The 13385-nt window shown below is 33.5% G+C and overlaps 1 protein-coding gene across 2 annotated transcripts; it reads right to left on the bottom strand.

Moving 5' to 3' along the window:
- Positions 1-1598: 1598 nt before the first annotated feature.
- Positions 1599-11586, bottom strand: LOC133176888 (uncharacterized). 2 transcript variants are annotated; one of them, XM_061311944.1, is made up of 7 exons: positions 11474-11576; positions 10960-11064; positions 10336-10487; positions 8729-9836; positions 8436-8510; positions 3646-3839; positions 1599-3400 (listed from the first exon to the last, which is right to left on the bottom strand). In XM_061311944.1, exons 4-7 carry the CDS (start codon positions 8829-8831, stop codon positions 3062-3064), a joined length of 711 nt encoding a protein of 236 aa, XP_061167928.1. In that variant the 5' UTR covers positions 8832-9836; positions 10336-10487; positions 10960-11064; positions 11474-11576; the 3' UTR covers positions 1599-3061. The 2 variants fall into 2 exon arrangements, with proteins under 2 accessions (XP_061167928.1, XP_061167927.1); XM_061311943.1 differs by lacking the exons at positions 1599-3400; positions 3646-3839; positions 8436-8510 and having other exon boundaries at positions 9019-9836; positions 11474-11586.
- Positions 11587-13385: the final 1799 nt, after the last annotated feature.

The raw sequence follows: 13385 nt of genomic DNA, 5'->3' as shown, positions 1-13385 counted from the left end.
GCACTATATTAGGATTTTTAATATGAATAGATCTGGGTATATTCATATTCATCCTCAAGATAAAAGTTATCACTTCTCCAGATACGAGGGGCAATCAGAAAATTTGCAAGTATATCAATAAAATAAAAAGAACAATATGTATCAAAATGTAAACTAGTTTAATCCTTCAAAGTAACCCCTTTATACATTCACACACTTTTGCAATCTACATATCCATTATTTGAAAGCCCGAGGTAGTATTCCCTTGGAGTACTGTCTAAGCACTGATACACAGCACTACCAACTGCACTGTGCCAAGTATAGCCAGACATATCCAGACAACATCTGTTTCAGCGTAGGAAATAGGAGAAAGTCACAAGGACTTAGGTCGAAAGAATATAGGGGATGGGGAAGCTATCAACCTTTTTATCCTTCAAAAAACTTTGAACTGTTTTACTCTTATGAGCTCGAGCATTGTCATTAATGAGCTTAATGTTCTTCAAACCTGACTTTAGTCATTTCATATACTTTTTAATTTTTTTTCAGTACATAATTTATGTAAAATTGTCCCGAGATACCCCGACCTTACGGAGTTGGAATTTACACAAATCGGCCACTAGAATTAAAGAAAATAGCATACAAAATTTTCTAAGCACTCTGACACCATTTTGCAATGACAGGGCTCTAAACATTCTTTGTAACCCAAATTTTCTTCGCGGTTCAAAAAAGTATATCCAAGTTTCATTATCTGTTAGCAGGTCAGCAAGCTTTCTTCTGTTGCAGTTTTTATTTATCTTTAAAACTTTTCTGGCAAATTTTAAACGCGTTGACTTTTGTTCTGGTGTCAAGAGATGCGGTATCCATCGTGCCTATTTTACGTAGGTTGAGATCCTTGGTCAAAATTTCATGTACCTTTGCTGATGAGATCCCAACAACACTAGCGATATATTTTAAAGTATATCTACCATCCTCCTCTACCATTTTTTTAACTGCAGCCATGTTTCTATCTGGTCAGTATGTACAACTACCCTTTCTTCTTTTGTATATAACTGTATAAACAGTGAATAAAACCATAAGAAATTTTTACACAGATGTAGGTAATGAATGTACATGTGACTTTGATCATATACTAAGGAAATCTATGGAATAACATTAGTTCCATTATTCGCATTGGGGAGGTTATTGAGTTATTGGTAATTCTATGCTTGCAGAAATATCCCGAAGAAGATTTTATGTCTAGTCTTCAAATATGAACCAAGTATACATGTATTAATTACAGTGTATATCTGATTCAAGACACTTATTACTCTGGGTTTTTTTTTTCGGAATTGCGAGAAAACCTTACTTCCTTATTGTCCAATTTAACAAATTTCCTTATGAATCTCCTTTAAATTCAGTATATAAAAGTTGAAGCATTTTTTTAATTTTATTTTTCCTCAATCACCCAAACAAATAATGATTATACTTAAACAACTTGACTCTTGTGAAGCGATTTATTTTCAATCAGCAGCCAAACTATTTCATACAGAAATAAACATAAAATTTAAAAAGTAAAAATCTGACAACCATTGTTACTTGCTTTTTACACATATTAAAGGGAAAAAAGAGATGCATACATGTTGACATTGATGTTAAGAATTTTATTGAAATTTGAATAATCATCAACAATTATTTTGCAAATTTTAGATTACTAGTATTTACGAACAATGTTAATCAACAAACATAATAATGGGCATCTTGGTACAGGACACAAAAAAGACTCATTCTTAAGAAGGGGCCATATGTAAGAATTCAACACTTCATTGATATCGATGGTGTCAGCCACGCGCAGTAATTTCTGAGCGGATTCATCTGTCCATCGAGTTAATGCTTCTGTTAAATGTTGGGATGCTATTCCATTTTTTCCGTCACTGCTTGTGTAAGCTCTTTAGGGTTAATTATTCTGAAGATTTTGACGTTGTCTATAAATTTCATCCCACAAATGTTCTATGGGAGAGAGGTCGGGACTGTATGGAGGCAAATAGATGGTACAGTATTGTCTATTGCCAGAAAATCCCTACATATTCTTGCAACATGTGGATGAGCATTATCCTGTTGTAGAATAAGATTATGCTGACGCACAAAGGTACAACATAAGGTCTTGATAACTTATACCAGACATCAACAACAACTAAAGACGTCTTAAGCCCATAAGCTATTCCACCCCACACCATTATGGACCTTCCCCGAAACAATCGCGCTCCAGGACGCATGCATCGGAAAAACGTTCACCGTTGGACCTATACACCTGCCTCTTTCCATCTGCAAGGAAAAGGACGAATCTAAACTCGCCAGAAAATAACATATTTCTCTAGCATTGCAAGGGAAATTGGTTTGTATGATGTCTAAGTAACCAGTGAAATTGAACGTCCCTACGGTTGCGCATCAACGGCAAACCTTTGTAGGCCTGCGCGCTCCATGACCCGCCTCCCTCAGTCTATTTCGTACTGTTTTTGCAGCAGACGTTTCTACAACTTTGGAAACGATTACTGAGATGGGGAAGACGAATTTCCGTCTTGGTGGCTTACCCGCGGACGGCCAATTCTAGATCTAAGACAATCATTTAGGCATCTGTTGTCAGCAACCGCCGTCTATGACGAGATATGGTTGACTGTGCACGGTTAAAAAAGCAACAGAAATTTGACTTTTTCCTTGCAAAAGTAACCCTATTGCTTCACCTTTCTGACGTTTATTTATTTGAGGCATTGTAACAAGTTATGTCAACACAAATAAACTACGGAACTTTTGCACTTAGCCATCGAAAAATCAACAATGATTACAAATTGAATGACGTGTACCTTCACACCCAATTCGTTGTCAAACTTTCGTTCTCTCTTCGAACACGCTTATTTTATAGATGGATGATTTTCTATTCATGAATCTGTAGCCGACATTCAATTGAACAACCAAAAACATTTATGTTCGGATATTTTCTATGTGTATATAGTGCTAAAAATGTAAAATATGCGTTTGTTTTTACTTTCAGTATATGTATGGTCTAAGGAACGTAAGTTTAACATATCAATATCCAAGAGTGAATCATTCACCTTTCATTCACATATCTCGGTTCTAGCCCAGGCTCCAATACGAAGTACGGCGACTGTCCTAAATGACAAACGGAAAAATAATCATTCACGTATGTATTAGACGGTGGATAAGATTTTAACTTTTCTCTGTATTCTTTGTCATTACACGGGTCAACATAATGATCTTCTGCTTCATTGTGAACATCCTCGTGGAATCTCAGAACGCCATTTTGATTGTCGTCCATTTGGTTTGCTGGTTCCTCTACGTCACCGATCTCGTGATAATCCGTCTCGCGGTATTCTGTTCCTTGTGCCATTATTACTCCATGTCCTAAGATGGATGACTGGTTTGCTTGCTGTCAAAAGAAAATATATATTAATTTTATTTTACGTTTATACAAAACTTCTTTTTCCTTAGCAAATCCTTAAAAGGACCGGTTTTGATTAAATTTTTACTCATTAAGTTTCAAACAATCAATATGAATGATCTAATATACATGTATAATATCAAATAATAATAATAATTTATATTTTAAAAAAGTTTCTATTATTCTATTCATCTTTAGTTCAATTTTCTCATGAATATGACATTTTTACTAACAATAGATTGATCCACGAGGGAAAAATCATATGGTTCCCCGTAATATGCATCTCTTTTCTTCTTGCAGCGAAAACACACGAGTACAAGGATAAGAATTGCAACCACTCCAGTTATCAACAGAGGAATCGCCACAGCCAGAAATCCTTTACTATTTGGTTTATCCCATATTTTGGTACTAGGTGGAGTCGTTGTTGCTACAGATCAGAAAGCGTAGCGTTACCATAGATATACAGTTCAATCGAAATTAGAATATTTACTGAAATTATTGGTTATAACCTCTTTCTTTTTTATTATGTGGCTGTTAAGTTTCGCTCAGTGATATATATAAAATACGGGTTGTCAACGAGTAACTTGAGTATTGAATACTAAAATCGGTATTCGAGTACTTGGGAAAAAAATAAATCATGCAATATTTCTTTATTTTCTGCGTTATTTGTCAAGCACATTCTGATTTCAGAAATCGTCTTTCCGTTACCTCAGTTACAAAGCGTGAATACACAACCCTGTCATGTTTATACAATAAATAAAGTCGTGTTAGTCAAATGAATGTTATGTACAGTTGGCGCATACATGTATGTACAGTTTAACAAATAAACATGAGCTAAGATAGCTCTTTAACCGACTTTAAGAAATTTACAGGAAATAACGGTTTAGTAAAAATAGACACCTTTAGTTAAACAAAACATATAAGAACCATAAGGAACATACATGTAAATAACTATAAATACATATGGTTATGACAAACAATAAGTTTTGCTGTAAGAGAAGTTTAGAATGATTGTCATTATCAATTTAGACGTACAGATATCTTTCATGATTTTTTTTAATGTTCAATAACCTTGTTCTCGACCATTCTCAATTGCTTGCAATTCATAATTAGTATGCCAGTTTGTGAGGCTTGTCTTATATCATCAGATTGTGTGCCTCACAAAGTTTTGCTTCGCTGAGAAATTTAAAAATTTTAAAACAGCTGATTTATCTGTTCTACTTCGTGCATCTATATTGGATACGCTAGGTTCATCCCTCCCATGTAAGTTGATTCCGCTTCACATATTTTACGTGTTATAGATTTAAAACTACTGGTTTGTTAAGATTTGGTTTGCAGATTGAATACGGAAGTATTTTTGCTTCTAAGTTACATGTACTAATAAAAGAGTCCATGCTATATTTTATATAGTTATTTTGAACTGTGAGCTGCACTCATAACGTGCCCCTAGCCATAAACAATACAATGTACTGCAACTGACTTTATTACTTATATTAAAGCTATACTTGTGAAAGTTATACTCTTTCTTTTTAGTTTTGTGACTGTCCTTATTAATAAGTGTGTCATCTAAATGTTTCTGATTATTTTTCTGTGATGCTTTCAATGTAAAACCCCTGTCACACCGGGATTGCGTCCTCACGGCGATCGCACGGCGTCCATAAAAAATGCAAAACGCCGAGGTGAGCGCAGTAGAGTCTCCTACAGCGCCGTGACAACGCGGCGAGATCTCCACTGAACGCGGCAGGGTCGCGTAGGGTCTCCAAGAACGCCAGGGGACGGCGCGTACTTTGGGCATGCACAAAGTACGCGCCGTGTGATCGCCGTCTGATAAGAACGCAGTAGAAACGCAGTATGATCGCCGTAGCAGCGCGGTGAGATCTCCAACAACGCAGTGGGAACTCCGTACGCACGCCGTGAAGACGCACTTGATCGCAGCATGAACGCAGTGATAGTAGACTGCGCTTCCACGGAGTCCTTGGAGATGTCACGGCGTTTCTATCGCGCTTTTACGGCGCTTCTAATGAGATTAATTGTCATGTGATTTTTTTGACTGCGATTACACAGCGACAACAACGAGTTGTCACTGCGATCATTGCGCTCCCTTGGCGTTTCTACCGCGTACATTGGCGATCACAATGCGCTTTCACGGCGTTGTTAGAGCGTTGTCAGCCAGCTCACAAAACAAGAGCAATGGCCTCATATTTGATCAGCAATAATTCTAACGTATTTGTTGCACTACTGGCCAGGAGCATGGGAGTAGAATTGGGAAGTAAAAATTACACCAGAACCTGTTCTGTTGTTTCAGTGGAGTTGCGATGGAATTACTTAAAGAGCCATAGCGCATTTGATAGGCATTTTCGCCTACTCTACTAGTGATTTCTTAAAAACATTTTTTAACCAAAATTTTGTCATACAGTCTTAGTTTATACATGCGTAAAACCAAATCACACAATAATGATATTTAAAAGTTAATAGTTCTCTCATATGATAACTTTGAAAATTATCCAGTTTGTATAGAGTATATAGTAAATATTGAGGTATCCACCTAACGATGACAAACTGTTCATTTTGTCATACAGTCTTAGTTTATACATGCGTAAAACCAAATCACACAATAATGATATTTAAAAGTTAATAGTTCCCTCATATGATAACTTTGAAAATTATCCAGTTTGTATAGAATATATAGTAAATATTGAGGTATCCACCTAACGATGACAAACTGTTGCCAAAGACCACCCTTAACCAGAAAAATAACTTTTGAATAATTTTATTTGGATATGTCTGCACTTCATTCCCTTTAGATAATTTTGGTTAAAGGTGGTCTTCATATTGAAAATGATGAAAATATATATTAAATTTTTCTTCTCATATAATCGTAAGATTTAGCAATCTGTCTTAAATTTATCAACTTGGCATCATTGACTTCGTTGGCGCAGCGGTATGATTGCTGGAATGTAAATATGATGATTGCGAGTTCGAGCCCCACATTTTTCTATTTATGTTTTTTTTAATTTTTTTTCTTTGTGTATCTTTTCTACGTTTTCTTTATTATGTTTTATAATATACACAATTTCAGAAAGTTATACTATACACATTACACTTTGAAAGTATCTCGGGAAAAGACTGTCCTTAACTATTTTATTTAAGTTTGCAAATTCATAGCAACTTGTTTTATTTTTATTGATTTTCTGCGTAAATCTTTTGTCTCAGAATTAGAGTATTGAACAAGTAAAATGATTGTCATTTGACATACTTGCAACTATGAAAATATAACACTCGTCCTCAAATCATATTACATAGTTTGCTCATGAGGTACAGTATATCTATAAATAGAAACAGGTGATTTCCTTTTAAATTCTTGAGTCGGCCGTGTCGTCGGTAAGGCAGCTATGGCTCTTTTATAACAACTTTTCAGTGTGTTTATTTTTTACATTCATAACAAAATCAAAGAAAAAACACATCTGATATAATTGAAAAAAGAAGGGTATTAATTATAAAATTAACAGTAATTTAGTACTAAATTATTCAATATATCATTTTTGAAGTCTTTTCGTTATGTGACTCGAATCTTTAGAAAAAATGTGTTACACTCCCTCTGGATATTTTTCCATAGTGAAGAACGCATCGTGGACGTATTGTGAACGCAGCAAGCGCAGTGAGAACGCCGTGAACGCGAGGTGACAACTCCTAACACGCCGTAAAAGCTCCGCGGAAGCGCAGTCAATCGCGAAGAGATCTCCGTTGGGAACGCAGTAGCACGCCGCGAGAACGCCGTAGAAACGCGTGGGTCGCCGCAGGGACACCGTGACATCTTCACATTGTAAAAATTTTACAGAAATTTGTGCGATTTCCTTGCGATTCCACTGCGATTTTAACATTTTTACAACGCCGTAATGACTCCGTGTGGACGCAGCTTGGTGTGACAGGGCCCGTAGTACAGCCTTTGTTATCTAACAATATATGTCTCTGATGTATAACTGTGTGGTATCAGCTTCGTTTAAGGTATATAAGATCTCTTAAATTTATTAAAATACATATAAATTTATGAAATTTGGATTTTATCTTTTTTTTTCTTTTCACTCTAGACACAAATTACGCCAGCATTTAGATCCTGAATGTCAGTGACAGAGAACAATATTCGATGGTGACGATATAACGGTCAAATTTTAGATTGATTTTTTTTCCCTTGATAATGTGAGAGTACTCGAGTACTCAATGTGCAATTGGAAAGGCTTGCGAGTAACAGGTTACAAAAAATTGATCGATTTAACAACCCTTATATATATATATATATATATATATATATATATATATATATATATATATATATATATATATATATATATATATATATATATATATATATAATTGTATGAAAGTTTTCAGATAGGACAAGATTTAAAACCGATACTTAGTAGATATGGAACATACCTGTAATAAGAATTTAAGTGTCTGAGAAAAAGAGGATTAAAGAATAATGTTTGTAGTGTCAGAAGTGAGAACGGTTTTTCGAATCTTTTAAAAGTACCGCGTACACTTGCCGGTGAAAACATCAAACAGTCCTGGGGCACGTTTTACAAAAGAACTTACGACTAAGACCAAAATTTCATTCTGCTAATAACTTTCTAATGTAAATTAAAAAGAAAATAGTTTTAATATTTTTAAAAGATATGTAGAAAGATACTTTTACGCTAGCAATTTTAAACAGAATCAGTAATTTTGCAAAATTTTACAATCAACTGAAGTTTTGGTCTTAGTCATAAGTTCCACTGGTAAAATACATTATTTATCGAACTACAAAACTTTGAAGTTTCCATTTATCACATTTGCTTTGGCTTTCCATTTGATCCTAGTGTAAAAATAACACGTGTCTGCAAAACATTAATTTTCTTCAATGGATTGCAAATAATTTCGTCTTTAAAAATGTAAGGAATTATTGTACAAAGTATGTGTTGCTAGCTAAACAGCTTGGAGTTTGTTTAAACTTCAAAAGTTAACCAAGTGAATTAAAAATGCTTACTTGCATTGTTTATCAGGGTATCGTTTAATGTTGCGTTGAAAAAAGAAGCTTTGTCCATTCTTTGATAACTTTGTACTAAATTAAAAAAAGAATATATTTGACTGTTATTCCAAAGTTGTAGAATTATGTAACAGAGATGATAATTTTTTTGTATAAATCCTTTGGTATGTTACATGTACATTCTGTAACCTGTTAAAATATTTCATATTATCCTCTTGAGTGTTAAATTGATAAAAGCTAGCTTTACATGAATCTTAGAAGAAAAAAACTGGTGAGACCAAATATATACCAACCTGGTAGCAGATGTTGTGAAAGACTGGAACTCTTAAAATCGATTCCTGACTTTTGAAGAACAGGGCTACTAAGTCCTTGTCTCACAAAGTCCTTTGGACCCATCTTCCAAAGTCGATTTCAGATTTAAAATTAAATAAAAAGGAAAACAAAACATGACTTAATCGGTGTGTGTATGTGTGTTATTTTTGTGTGTGAATCATATCGAACGAGTCCACCTTTCCTGTTGAAGGAAAAAACTTATATCACCAGCTTCCGGTTTAGGAGTTTCAATATAGAGAGCTCTCGAGAACACAATCGTATATTTATTGTAAAATGTACAGCGTGTCACATGCTAGAGCAACTGTTTCACTTTGCACGATTATTCCGTTTTTTTTTATTATAGTAAATTTTACTACCAAAGAACATTAAAGAAATTATAGTACGATTTAAAGTTGATGAAACAAATTCCCTCAATATCACAAAGGAATATAAGATGGCATTACAGAAACAAATAATTTTTTTACTTGATCTGCAACACTACTCGTTAATAAATTATCACAAAAAAGTTTTCTTGGCTTAAAAAAAACAAACGTATTGTTTACCTAGATCAAGGATATGAAACTTCTTTTGGAATTACAAGGCAGCTACTGCAAATTATTAACACCATCACATAAATTAAACTCATCACTAAAGGTTGAAATAATTCTACAAGAACTATAGTCAGAACACCTCCGGGAAATGAATAATATACATATCAGGGGGAAATGCGTATTGAACCGAGTAAGTATCAGCTGTTACTGAATACACCTTATTTCTATTCTCGGTGTTAAATTCCACTGAGTCATACAGATGGCTACTTCCTCTTTCATCACTGTTTATCCTGTTGCCATAGTTACGCTTCAAGCGGCTGTAATCATTAGCTTGATGATGGTTGTCGGATGAACCAAGAGCGCCATCTGTTGCTGTAACATGTTTTGAATCTCTGTGGTTCATTTCTTCTATCAGAATCGTCGAGTAAGCTGTTCCGTCGTTCTCTGTCGCAGAGGCTGTTCCGGCGTTCTCTGTACATGCTGTAGCAGAGAGTCTCTGTAGAGTGTCTGTACGTGTTTGGTCTGTAGAAACCATAAGCTGTAAAGAGAGTACCAGTTTTAATGTATTGAAATCTAAAATATTAATTACTTAATTGGTGAACGATAGTGTTGTTTTGCCGCCTATTGACCTGAGAATTTGCTAATTCCCATTAACTCTGTCTGAGATAACTTCAGGCTGTAAACTGATTTTGATATACATGTTATTATAATGATATTATCGTTATTGTAAGATCTTGCCTTTGACCTCTTACCATGAATTTGGTGAAATTATTTGGACATGTACCTTTTAGGTCTTACATAGACTGGTTATAACAGTAGTGATCTAAATTTTATTTATTCTTTACAATGTGCTCTTTAGCAACGTACAGTTCTAGTACCAAGTAATTTAGCAATTCCAGTTAAATTTCAGCATTTTTAGGTTCTTGAAAGCAGTTTTGATTTGGATGCTAAACGGACTAATAACTTGTGTGCACAGATATTATAATTTATCCACATTGATGATAAATTTAGAGAAAAAAAGTGTAAATCATATTTACTCGAAAACAATAGGTTTTGAGAGAAGTCAGTGTTTCCCTGAAGATTATGAAGGAGAGAAGTGCTGCAACAAAAATAAGTCCAGCCAAGAGCAGTGCTAGTATAACAATAACAATGTTGGGTTGGTAGCTTGCAGTCTCTTCATATGTCATCTCTACAAATGAGAAAAGTAGATTTCAACTAATTAATTTTTTTTTATTTTTTCATTTTAAAAGATTTTTATTTGAGTAACATGTAGAACTATAATGTCATACTGCATAATATATGCATGAATAGTTTTTAATACTACCGCTCAAAATATTCAGATGAATCTATCTTATTTGCTTTTAGCTGTATGGTAAATATTTAACATTGGCATCTTCTTACACCGAAATTTTTTTTTATTAGCTTTCTTTTTTCTTTTTTTTTTTTTGTTTTTGTTTTTGTTTTTTGTTTTTTTTTGTTTTTTGTTTTGTTTTTGTTTTGGTTAATGTATAGCCGTAAGAAGTCCGCTTTCACTGTTTGTTCTACATACGATTTCCAACATCGATAGAAAATTAAAAAATTACAAATTATTCAATTCAACCATTATATTAAGAATAATGCGTATTTGCACAATCCATATATTATATTTTTTTTATATTTACCTGTAATGTTGTGCTGCGAAAAGTTGCCATTTTTGAACATGATTCCTTTTGATTCTGCTTGTGTGTATGATTGCAAGTCTTTCCCCAAGTTTGCCATGCTATATGCTAAAAGTTATACTAGTTTTTAAAGTTAATTAACATTCATTATTGATATCTTTATTTTAAATACATGTTATCTAAAATTTAAAATTTCAAAAGTTATGGGGTTTTTGTCATTGAAATAAAAGAGTATGAAAATTATACGTTAACTTAATAATTTGCCGTTAATTTTCTTCATCATACAGTTTTCATTATTTAACATTCAACACTGAATATCATTCTGGAAAAACTTGTATTGACCGATGACACAGAAAATTAAATCGACCTAGTTTGAATCTTTTTAAAAAATTCAGCTTCAAAAAAGTTTAAACTTCAGCTTCAAAAATGTAGTATAAATGGTGAAATTAAAACAATCTGGCGAAAATAAACCAAGTATGAAAACGATAAATCATATAAAGGAATAAATTCAGAAAACCTTTTCCTGGGGAGGCAAGGCCGTGGCTGACATGGTCGATGCCGCTTTTATTGAGTATTGGTCCTAGTTGCATACTCCCTAAAGAATGACCCACAAAGTCACCCATCGTTCTTTCCAGAGAAGTCAGCTGTCAATCGCCAAGAGAAATCATTATGAGGCTTGTAATGTAACAACGAAGGAACTATAGGAATTCCACGCATGCATAAAGTACTTTGTACACTTAAAATTGCCCTCCGTATATTTCCGAAATACTGGACGCTGTCGTCATGATTGGAATGTAATTTGAGACAAGTATCACCATTGTGACAGACCAAATATATATTTGAGAAATATTGAAATTCCTATATGTTAAAGCCACATCCGTTAGACCTCACAGTTGGTATTTAAATGTAATATTCATACATATATCGACAATTTTCGATATAGATTGAAAACAACAATATATTATAACAGAGGTAACAAACAAGTTTACTTAACAAAACATACAATAATACATACCATACATTTGACCAAAATAAATAGCAACGTTGATCTACTTAAATTTTAAAATAATCACTTACTGATATTTGATCATTTCTGTCTGAATCTTTATTCATTTTGATATTTTGTCAGAAAGATCTTTTAATGTAAAGTGTAAAATTTTGCTTCGATGTATTTTTTTTTTCAACACATAATTATCTATGCTTATCTCACTGTAGTACATTTTTGGTGCTCTTCGTTAAGGCGGAATTTTCAAATATGATTTATTTAATTTCGGCGGAATTTTATTATTTCATTTGGCCGAATTAATCTGCAGGTAATAAATTAACTAAAATTTATCTAAAGCACATATAGTAGTGTGCTCCATTCATTACCACTGAAAACATATCAACTACTATAGTAATCTTTAGTACTAATGAAAATAACGATCTCCATTAAGAAAGTCTTGTATTTCTGAGATTTTTGTGAATGAAAATAGATGGCATCAAACTGACATACACAAACACGAGTAAAAGGTGTATGGCATGGGACAATTTCCCGTTTGGGGTATTTCATGTACAGTGGTTTTATTTTTTAATTTTGTGGAATACAATTAATAATGTATTAATGAAATATATGGAGTAATAATTAATTAATTGAATCTTTTAAGAGGGCTGGATGGTTGTGGCCATTTTCAGACTATATTGATCTCCTTTAGAAGAAGAGCTCCATATAAAGATATACAAAAATGATCAAATTTTAAAATTAAAATGTATGAAATTTTTGTTTGCTAAATGATAGTTGACAGCTTAAGATATCATATCAAAAAATTAAGTTTTATCTAATGGTTAATTTGTTGACCCAGAGCCTCTTTAACTGATGCTATCTCTATGGATTTCACAGTTAGTCTCCACTTTTTTTCACCTTTTTGAAAAAAAAAAGGTATTCCGCTCAAATGAAAAGATGACCCCGTCCAAATGAAATCATAATCCTCCCAAATGAGAAGTACCGTGATTAGACCTAAATATACATTTATTGGTACTGCAGCTCTGTTAAGGCTGCATAAAGGGGGCGGGGCCTAATTTATACTGGAAAAGTTTACTGTGACATCAAACAAATATAGCAATTCCTCACAATAACAGAAAATGAAATAATTTGCGAACCTAAACTGCATAAGAGTAATGAACTACATCAAAACTTACCAATGCATTCATTTTTGTCGCTAGTTAAATCCCACAAAGCAAGATATTTAAACAAGACATGACGTCATCCTGGTAAAGTTTGACGCATTTTATGTGCAGTGAAAGGCGGATCAAGTAATTTTTTCACAGTGAAAAATGCATTTTATTATTAAACAGAATATTATTTGAAAATCTTAGGTAGACCATTAATACAAATCTGAAACGTTTGTTTAGTGCCATTATTCAAAAAATATCGAGAGGATGTATTGAAT

This window comes from Saccostrea echinata, unplaced genomic scaffold, assembly GCF_033153115.1.
Source record: "Saccostrea echinata isolate AGI-Se365-2 ecotype Australia unplaced genomic scaffold, CSIRO_AGI_Sech_v1 ptg000084l, whole genome shotgun sequence".
Taxonomy (NCBI): Eukaryota; Metazoa; Mollusca; class Bivalvia; order Ostreida; family Ostreidae; genus Saccostrea; species Saccostrea echinata.
Note: the sequence above shows the minus strand (reverse complement) of the source record. Positions and strands in the feature narration are given on the sequence as shown.